The following is a 9491-nucleotide window of genomic DNA, read 5'->3' as shown; positions in this document are numbered from 1 at the left end:
TTTTCAGCAGTGCTAAAATTGCCTTTCCTCTCCACCACTGAATCCCAGTGTATCACAAACCAGGACTCAGTTTTGGTTGTTCACTTTATTTTTATTATTACTACTGTTACTATGATGATGATGAAATTTTTTGTTATCATTTTCCTACATAAATGCTTGCAATTCACCCCAGTTTTAATGCAATGTCTCACCTGGTGGGTCAGAGCTGGCTCCCTCACAGTGTCTCGGTAATAAAGGCAGTTCTAGCCAGGGCCATGTCTGAAGGCTGGGTGCTTCTTCCAGAGCTGGTGTCAAATATAGGCCCAAGGAGTGCAGCCCACAAGGGCCTGCTGGGCAGCCTTGTCCATGGGGTCAGGAGCCAAAAGCTCATCATCCAGTTATGATCTCTTAGACACCAAGGGATTTAGGATTGAGGATTCCCCCCTCAGTGTCCAGTGCCAGGGGAGATGAGGGATTGTCACTGTTGTACATAGCCGGGGCTGTCGCACAGGTTCAGGCACAGTGTCAGATGTGCCTCCTTCTGGAGCGGAAGCTGGAGGTGCCAGGAGAGCACAGGGGCTCTCCTGGGACAGCGTGTGCCTTGGGTGGGCAGCGAGAGGAGCCTCACAAAATGAGAAGTCCTCCAAGGTGGAGTCCCTTAAAGGGAAACCACAAAACGCAGGTACCCACAGGCACAGGAGGACTCTGCAATTACGAGAGAGAGGCAGTGGGGACCCAGCTGGCCCAGGGAAGGGAGAGTGGAGAGTGATTCATGCCATCGTTAATGAAATACCATGTGCTGGATCCCTGGAGGGGTTACAGGCCATGATCCCCATTCGGTTGGGTCTGCTTCCCACCCGCACCAGCGTGGCCAGTGCAGAGTCACCCCCGTGGCCCTGTGGCCCCACTGTCTGCTCACTCTCCAGAGCAGTACTGCCAGCTCGAGACCCTGCGGGAGAGCAGAGGAGGGGGTGCAGGAACAGTTAGCGAGATCAGAGGAGGGATGAGGAGACATCAGAAGGAAGTGGCACTGGGCTTGCAATGGTGTTGGAGAGAAAAATGCTGACATTTAATCCAAGACAATGGTCACACTGTGGCTACACTAAAGTGAACTCATGGTGCAGAGGCAGAAGTCCTTGCTGTCCTGGCCCCACACATGGCTGAGGAAGTGGCTGAAGAAGGATTAATGTTCTCCATGTACCCTGCTCACAGTGTCATCATCACTCCTGACCCGTGTCACCAAAAGGAAGGCTGGGACCCTGTGTCAGAGCTTGTGTTGAAGGAAGCAGGACCCAGCAGCCAGATCAGTTTGCTGCTGACCCTCAGGCCCTATCTCCAGCACACAGTCTTGAGACAATCTACCCCAGGCCGCGTGCTGGCCTTTACCCCAAAAGTCACCTCCAGACAGGACTCTGCACCCAGCTGGAGGACTGGGCATCCAGCTGTGACCCCCCGCCCCTCCGGGAGGATGAGTCCTCTGCTGGATTCTCTGGAGGGTTGGCAGGGAGCATGCAGAGGAGGTCCTGGGGCTGTCTACTGGGCTTCCAGACCATCCTCTTGCCCACGGGGGCCCTCAAGCAGGGTGCCTCGGGGCAGAGATCCAGCCCAGCTTGTTGTTGTGTGAACAGAGAGGAGAAACTGCCCCAGGAAACTCCTCACAGACCCCTTGTAGCAGCCATTTCCAGCACTGGGTGTTCCCCACGGTCCTGGTGAGGGGTGATCTCTGCATGTGACGAGCTCCATCTTCCCGTTGGGCTCAGCACCTGTCTGGTGGGATGGCCAACCCTACCTGGCCTCGCTCCAGGCCCAGAGCCCAGGAAGGAGAGAAGGAAGGAGGGGGAGAGGGATGGAAGGAGGGAGGGAGGAAGGAGGGGAGGGAAGGAAGGAGGGAGGGAAGGCAGGAGGGAGAGAGGGATGGAAGGAGGGAGGGAGGCAGGAGGAGGGAGGCAGGAGGGAGGGAGGCAGGAGGGAGGGAGGGAGGCAGGAGGAGGGAGGGCGGGAGGGGAGGCCCAGCCAGGCCGGGGCAGCCCTGGGGGCCCAAGGGCCGCTGTTGCTAGGCAGCACCGGGGTGGGGCGGGGCAGGAGGAGGCCACGTGACCTGCAGCTGGTGGGGTTGCCGGGCAACGCTGGGCGGGGCTGCAGCGGCCCGGGGGGAGGGGTGCCGGCCCTGAGGCGGGGGCAGGGGTGGGGCGGGGAGCGGGGGGAGCCGGGCCCTCCGCAGCCCCCGGCCCCGCTGCCCTGGCCGTCGGGGGGCTGGGGGCCGCCGGGGCCGTGTCCGGGGCCCGCGGCTGCCGGGAGCTGCAGTGCCCGGCGGCGCTGGGGGGTGTCCGTGGCTGGCGGTGGGCGCACGAGGAGGCCGGTCGCCCTCCTGCTCCTGCGGAGCCGCCTGCTGCTGCGGGAGCCGGCGCACCGCTGCGCAGCCCCAGCAGGAGAGCAGCCCGCTCCGGGCTCCAGCCCGCTGCCCCCGGGGTCTCGCCCGGCGCTGCTGCCCCCCGGCGCCGAGGGCCAGAGCCAGCCCCGGCCTCCAGCCAGCCCCGACCCCAACCCCGACCCCGGCCCCGGCCCTGCGGCTGTGCCGACCGCGCGAGAGCAGCGCCGCCGCCGGCTCACACGGCCGCACGTATTGATGGGCTGACGCGGGGGTTTAGGAAACATGGACGGGGGGCACTGCCCTCTGCGGAGATCCCTGGCCAGGGGGTCCTGGGAGCGCTCCGGCACTTCTTGGGGGACTTCCTGCAGCGCTGCCAGCTCCTCTCGACCTGCACAGGGCGCTCGTCACGTCTGCGCGGCGGTGGCAGCCCTACGGACGCTGTATCTGGGTATGGTTTGTCCCACGGAGGGTCCCTGCTAGGCCCTTGGAGCCCAAGGGCCCCGGCCTGTCCCCTGCGGCCAAAGACAGGGCCCACCCTTGGACCATGGGGGAAAGGGCCTTCCCTCAGCAGCGCCGCAAGCTGGACTGGCCCTGGAGGAGCTGACGGCTGCGGCAGCTCGCTGGCACTGGAGAGAGGTGGTGGCAGATGCCTGTCCTATGGATGACAGGACGCGCGGAGGAGACTTGCCAAAGGGTCTCTCTGCTTCCTTCCTTTGCAGAGTTGTCTTGGAGGAAGCTGAGGGCCCTCACGCTTCCTGGAGGCAGAGCTGCACTTGTCAGAGACCCGGCCCCTCTCCCGGGTCTCTCTCGAGGTGCTCCCCATGCGCACCGCGGGCAGCCTGGCTCAGGAATGAAGCCCCGGGTGGGCCGAATCACATGAACGTGAGCTGCCCCATGGTTTCCTGCTCTTTTTATTGCCGCTCAGAGAAGCTCTCTTGTCTCCTGGCTCAGGTGGGAGTTGTGCCTTGCCAGCACCCCGTGAACCTGCACTCGGTAAATACAGGTGTACTCGGGGTTGCCCCAGTTGCTCTGCACCTGGAACTTGATATACTGGAAGGGTCTGGGAAGCTGCTTCTGGAAAGGAGACGGGGGGAGCCATCCTCACTCGGCTGCAAAGAGCAGCAGCCCAGCAAGGTGGCTTCCTTGGCCAGCGCTAGCCCTGCTGGGGAACCCGAGGCGGCAGCCCTGGCAGAGGCGGCAGCCATGGTTCCCACGCCAGAGCCACGAGGCGCAGGATGCTTGGGGTCATCCTCCACCCGCTGTCGCCCAAGGGCTGGCAGGCAAAGCTCCGTTTGTCCCTCCCATCGCGCCCACACGCACTGCCAGTACCTCCAGGCGGAAGGTCTGAACAGCCTCTTTGTCCACGTCAAATAGGAAGAGCCCCAGGAGAGTTTCTGCTGCTGCTTCCTCACCCACGCCCTCCAAGGCAACAGACAGTGGGGGCAGGTCAGGCTCCAGTAGAGCCTAAGGAAAAGCGCCCGCGGCGTCCCAATCGGGGATGCCTGCCTCCTGCCCCGCTCCTCTCGCAGCGGTCTGGAGGAGGTGAGTGTGGCTGTGGGTCAGGCTGTGTTGAGCAAGCGCTCCCAGACCCTTGGGCCAGGAAGCACACAACAAGCCGGAGTGGCACAACGGCACCGTGGGCCCCCACAGACCCCAGGCAGGGACGCGCTGCTCTGCAGCCACCAGCCACCAAGCTGCCAGGAGCAACAAGTCTCCCTTGCAGCTTTCGGCCATGGCCAGATTTCCTCCCCGCCCCCTGCCCCGGAGGTGCAAGGCAGAGAGACTTACAGAGACAGCAAAAGCTTTGGGGGCGCTGCTGACTTGCCCAGAAGGAGAGACTGCCTTGGAGATGTGCTCCACGGTGACAGCCCTTGGCCAGATGTGCTCAGGCAGCCGGATGACCACTTGGCCCTCAGCTCCTTGGAAAGCCCAGCACTGTCCAGGCGAAGTGTGCGGCTGCAAGCAGAAAGCAGACCCCTCCAATGGCAAGGCGCTCCAGGAGCCCACAGGACGGGCGGCTTTGCAAGAAGCACAGGCCTGCCTTTGTCTCTCGCCTGCCATTCTGCCTGGAAAGGTGCACAAGTGGCTGGAAGGGACAGGAGGGGGCACTTTCACACTTGTTCTCAGAATACGCAAGTCTTCCTTACGAAACATCTAGGCTCAACTGCCTCTCCAGAATCCTGCTCTGATTTTGCACGGCGTTCAGAGACAGGGCGGCTCTGCCTAGCACATGTCACCCCATGAGCCTTTGAAGGCTGTGCGGGAGAGACGAGGCCCAGTCCAGCTGCCACGCTTCCTCCCACTGGGCAGATCCCGTCAGGCTCGGGGGCCTGCAGGAGGCTCTGTCCTTGCCTCAGGGGCTTGGCAGGTCCCCCCACAGCTTCCCCTCTCTCTGGAAAGCAACCACTGGAGTGGAGGTGGGCAAACGCAGCTGCCAGGAGGACAAAGGTGCTCAGCAAACGGCGACCAAGGGTTGTGGGCAGGTTGCTGCCACTGGGTTCAGCTCCGTTCCCCTCCAGCTGGGAGGGCAGCGCTGTCGGGAAGCACGGGGGATCGTCAGGAAGACAAGGAGCGTGGTAAGGTTGAGCGATACTGCTGTTGTGACGGGAGGCGTTTGGGACTTGCTGCCCCAACTGGAAAGCAAGGAAGGGCCTCAGAAGTCATGCTGTCTCTGCTATTACCTGCAGAATGGTGTCGGGAGGGTTGGCAACCGAGAAGAACCATAGGCCAAGCCAGCGAGCCCCACCGCCTCGCCCACCATAGGTGCTGGATGTTCTCTCTGTGTCGATTGTGGCCCCTGAAAGACACATGGAAAGCAGCTGCTCAGGGCAGGCCAGAGGCCAGGAGAAGCAGCGAGTTAGCAGGTATTTCTCAAGGTTGCAAGCGCAGCTGGGCAGACTTTCTGGGGGGGCCATAGAGCAGCCGAGTGCCAGGAGACTTTCGCTGGGCATACCTGTGGTTTTCAGAGCCCAGTCCACCATCTCGAGGTAGTTTGCCGCCGTCTTCTCCAGTGCTGCCCGGGTCAAGTCAAGAAGGGGCTGGGAAAAACATTGGGAAAGAAGGGAGAGGCGGAAATGAGCGTGGAGAATGACACAAACGCCTCAGTGGGCACTCGTGCGTGAGTGCTGAGTGCTTGCCCAGAGCAAAGGGGAGACTCGGGGTCAGTCCCCCACGGGCAAGACCTGTTGGAAAAGGTGCCCCATGGCCAGCGCTTTCTGACGAGTCACGCGTGGCTTCGAGGAGAACAGCGGTCTGTAGAGCCAAAGTGCAGACCTGCCTCAGCTCACCCCTGCCCCTGCGAGCCCTGAGAGCCAGGTTTGCGCGGGGCAGCAAGAGGACAGAGCTGGCTCTGAGAAGAGCCAAGAGGAAGCAGCAGGAGGGAGCCTCCAAAGGACAGCAAGGTCTCTCCTCCACTCCCAGCCTCTTTACCCCTCTCTTCTCCTCGGCCATCTCGCTCTCCTCCAAGACTTCTTCCACAGAGTGCAGGAGGGCCTCCTTTGCGGCACCCATCTCTGCCTGCAGGCGAGCCACCTGCTCTTCCAGAAGCTCCCGCTCACGGATTTTCTCCCTCAGCAAGGCCAGCGAGTTGCTGAAGACAAAGGGAAAGCATGTGTTGTCCAAGGGCCACCCAGCCCCTGCAGGCAGGCTCCAAACGCAGGCAGGATTCCTGCAGGGTGCCATGTCCTTGCCCCCCTCCTCGCTCCTCCCTCACCTTCACAAAGGCTCCCCCTTCACCTCCACGTTTAGCAGGCGTGAAAGACGAGCCCTGCATGTTTTGCCCATGGTAAGATGGGGCCCATGGTAAGGAAGCACTCTTACCCGAGAGTCGTGAGCTCTGCTTCCAGCGGCTCCCCTGCCTTCTCCTGGAACACAAAGGCCCTCCGTGAGAGCAAGCACAAGGAGCAGGCAGCAGCTGCTGCTGCTCTCCATCAGTCTGGAGCAAGGCAGAGGGCTGCAGGCCTTTCTGCAGCCACTGTCTGTGGGGAGTCCCTTTCCTGGTTTACCATTTGCTGACGCCAGGAGCTAAGGGAAGAGCAAAGCCACCTGCTGCCCCACTTCTCCTTTCTTCAGCCTGCCAGCCTGCAGAGCTCCCTCAGGGACATCTCTGTGTCAAAGCTCATTCAGCAGCTATGGCAGCGGATGGACAGGCACCAGTGTCCCCACCCCCTCCCACGTCTCTGTGAGGATGAGCCCTGGCACTGTGGAGCAGCTTCCCACCTTTGGCTGGGGAGGCAGGAGCTCAGAGCTAGGGCCTCGGCCGCACTTTGCCTTCCCCCAGCAAGAGGCACGTACCTGCAGCGCTTCCTTCTGCCCCTTGCTCTCGCTGAGCAGCAAGCCCCAGCAGTAAAGCCCAGCTGGAAGTCACCACGTCAAGAGAGAGTTGTATTAGGAGGCGTTCCCGTGTTCCCTGTAGGCACATTTTGGCCTCCCACCCATCGGGGGCAAGAGCTTGGCTGGGACAGCTGGAGCTGGAGCCAGTGCAGAGAGAGGCTGTGGCTCCAACCCCTGGGGCACCCCCCAGGCCCCGGAGCTTGGACAATAGCTACACCCAACAGCCACAGACCCGCAGGCTAGTGAAGGCATGTGGTCCTGAGCCAAGACAAAATGCACCCGGCCACGCAAGGTTCTGCACAGACATTCAAAGCCCAAAGCTCTGAAGCAGGGAGGGACCTCTCGCCAAAACGATCCTATGCGCTCCACTCCCTAACACTTCCTGAGCCCAGGGAAGGCGGGAGGCAGGCCGCAGGCCACCTGTGCAGACCATCTCTGGCCTTCACCATCACAGAGATGTGAAGCTGGAAGGCGACACGGGATCTACTGCCTCTCCCTCCCGCTGACAGCTGGCATCCAGTAGGCCTGGGCTGCCCCGCAAGGTGTTTGGTCAGCACTGCTCACCAGCAAAGATTGGGGCCAGCAGGAAAAGGCCCCTCAGGAACCTGCTGCCATTCCGCCAGGCGATGCTTCGTCTACAAGAGAGGGACCGCTGTTGTTATCCGAGCCTACAGCTTGGGCTTTGATCTTGTGGTGATGCATTTAGGGGCTACCTTGCCACCAGGTTCCTCAGCTCAGCAGAGCGGAGAAGCGCAGGGCCCAGGGGTGTTTAGGAAGCTCTGCGCTGGAGCCCACCACCCTGGGGGCACTAAGGCAGTTGAAGATGTCTGGCCTGACACACGGGCAGCAGCCTGGTGCCCCTGGGCTCTCCCAAGGAGAAAGGGCAGGGTCTAGCCCACCAGAAGGCTCTGCGGGGCTGCCTGGCTCGCCAGGCTGGAGGGTAGTGCTGCAGACAGCCCCGGTGCTCTGGGGCTGCCTGTCCGTGCCAAGGAAGCTGGGCGGCACACAGGGCTCCTTGCCTTTCCCCTCCCTGCTCTTTGGGCCCTGTTGCACCCACCTGCCCAGCTCGGTTGGCATCTTGCCTAGTCCAGCCCAGTCTCCAGCAAGAGGGAAAAGGTCGCAGTGCTGCAACTACCCAAACGCCTCTTGCCAAAGCGCCCGCTGGCTCCTGCAAGCCTTCCTGTTTGCAGAGCTGCCCATCTGGGCCGGCGGGGCTTTTATGTAGGGCAGCTGTTTATGACGTCACAAGAGCCAACTGCCCTAGAGGCAAGGTGCTGCCCATGATGACCTCAGTAGGGGGGTTTGGGGGTTTCCCAGGAGGGGGTTGTCGTACAGCCTGGGAGAGAGAACCCCTGTGGCTTAGCCCCCACCCCAAGCCTGAACCCTCCCGGCACACCCGCGCAGGAGCACTGGTGAGCCCAGAGAGCCAGCTCACTTGGTCACCCAGGCAAGCTGCTTTAGCGCTCCCCACCTCCTCTACCAGGCTCTTGCGTGTCGTGTCCTCCAGGGCAGGGCTCCAAGCGCTGAGCGAGAACCCGCCAATAAGTCAGAAGGGAGAGGGGCAAGAGCTTGCTCTTCTGGAGACCCTCCCAGAGATTAACCCGGGAGTTCAGCAGGGCAAAAGACATCAGCCAGGTGACCTTGCTGGCCTTGGAAGACATCTACCCGCCTCTGCCCGAGCCCATCCGGCCACAGCCTGTGCTGCTGCTGCTGCTTGCGATGCAGCCGTGCCAGGGACAGACCTTTCCATTGGTTGTTGATAAGGCTCAAGCAGTTCTGGGCGGCACAGCCTGCGGAGGTCTTGCTAGTGGTGGCTCCTCCTTCAGCAGAGCTAGCTCTCCTCAGACTTGCTGAGGGCGCAGTCCATGCCCATGCCCAGGTGGCTTAGGAAGGTATTGAGCAGTGTCAGAGCCAGGAGGGCCCCCCGAGGAACGCTGCTTGTGAGCTACTGCTCGTTGGAGTTTGAGGCATGAAGCAGCAGCCTTGGAGCTTGGCACGCTGGCCAGTGTGCACACAGCTGGTGGTGCCTCTGCCCAGTGCAGGTCTTGCCAGCTCGTCAGCCCCTTGGCTCTTGGCTCCTAGCTGCTCAGGCCAGCATCTTCTCAGGCGCTCTGTGTCCAGCTGGTGCTTGGGCTCTTCCTTGTCACTTGGGTCCTCCTCAGGGCAGTGGGGTCTCCAGGGAGAGCAGGGCTGCTGTGGCTGCCTTGGTCCCCACGCTGCCTTTGCCCTGTCCCCCACGCCACACAGTCACAGAATCACAGTGTGGTTGAGGTGGGAAGGGACCTCTGGAGATCCTCTAGTGCAACCCCCCTGCTCAAGAAGGGTCACCTAGCGCATGTTGCCCAGGGTCATGTCCTGGCAGCCTCTGAATAGCTCTAAGGGTGGAGAGTCCACAGCCTCTGTGGGCAATTTGTTCCAGTGCTCAGTCTCCATCACAATAAAGCCGTTTTTCCTCCTATTGAGACAGAGCTTCCTGTGTTTCAGTTTGTGCCCGTTGCCTCTCATCTTCTCACTGGGCACCACGGAGAAGTCTGGCCTCGTCCTCTTGACATCCTCCCTTCAGATACTTCTACACGTTGACAAGCTCCCCTCAGTCTTCTCTTCTCCAGGCTGAAGAGTTCTAGCTGCCTCAGCCTTTTGTCGTAGGAGAGCTGTGCCAGTCCCTTCATCATCTTCGTAGCCCTCTGGTGGACTCGCTCCAGGAGCTCCCTGTCTCTCTGGTAGTGGGGAGCCCAGAAGTGGACACAGTGCTCCAGATGTGGCCTCGCCAGGGCTGAGGAGAGGGGCAGAATCACCTCCCTCCACCTGC

At 61.6% G+C, this 9491-nt stretch overlaps 1 protein-coding gene across 1 annotated transcript; it reads right to left on the bottom strand.

The window, feature by feature from the left end:
* Nucleotides 1–3271: 3271 nt before the first annotated feature.
* Nucleotides 3272–7759, bottom strand: LOC138065192 (sperm-associated antigen 4 protein-like). The gene is made up of 9 exons (XM_068929404.1): nt 7740–7759; nt 7247–7317; nt 6644–6705; nt 6170–6213; nt 5780–5939; nt 5304–5388; nt 5032–5147; nt 3680–3814; nt 3272–3424 (listed from the first exon to the last, which is right to left on the bottom strand). The coding sequence occupies exons 1-9, from the start codon at nt 7757–7759 to the stop codon at nt 3272–3274; spliced, it is 846 nt and encodes a 281-aa protein (XP_068785505.1).
* Between the last annotated feature and the right edge of the window lie 1732 nt (nt 7760–9491).

This window comes from Struthio camelus, unplaced genomic scaffold (genome assembly GCF_040807025.1).
Source record: "Struthio camelus isolate bStrCam1 unplaced genomic scaffold, bStrCam1.hap1 HAP1_SCAFFOLD_48, whole genome shotgun sequence".
Taxonomy (NCBI): Eukaryota; Metazoa; Chordata; class Aves; order Struthioniformes; family Struthionidae; genus Struthio; species Struthio camelus.
Note: the sequence above shows the minus strand (reverse complement) of the source record. Positions and strands in the feature narration are given on the sequence as shown.

Bases quoted from the DNA above. Each gene is read 5' to 3' on its own strand.
- LOC138065192 (XM_068929404.1), bottom strand. From the start codon at position 7,759: ATGCCAACCGAGCTGGGCAG. The intron at 3,815-5,031 runs GTAATAGCAGAG...GCTTTTCCTTAG, and splicing joins CTCCCGACACCATTCTGCAG to GCTCTACTGGAGCCTGACCT. The intron at 3,425-3,679 runs GTACTGGCAGTG...TCTCCTTTCCAG, and splicing joins TTCAGACCTTCCGCCTGGAG to AAGCAGCTTCCCAGACCCTT.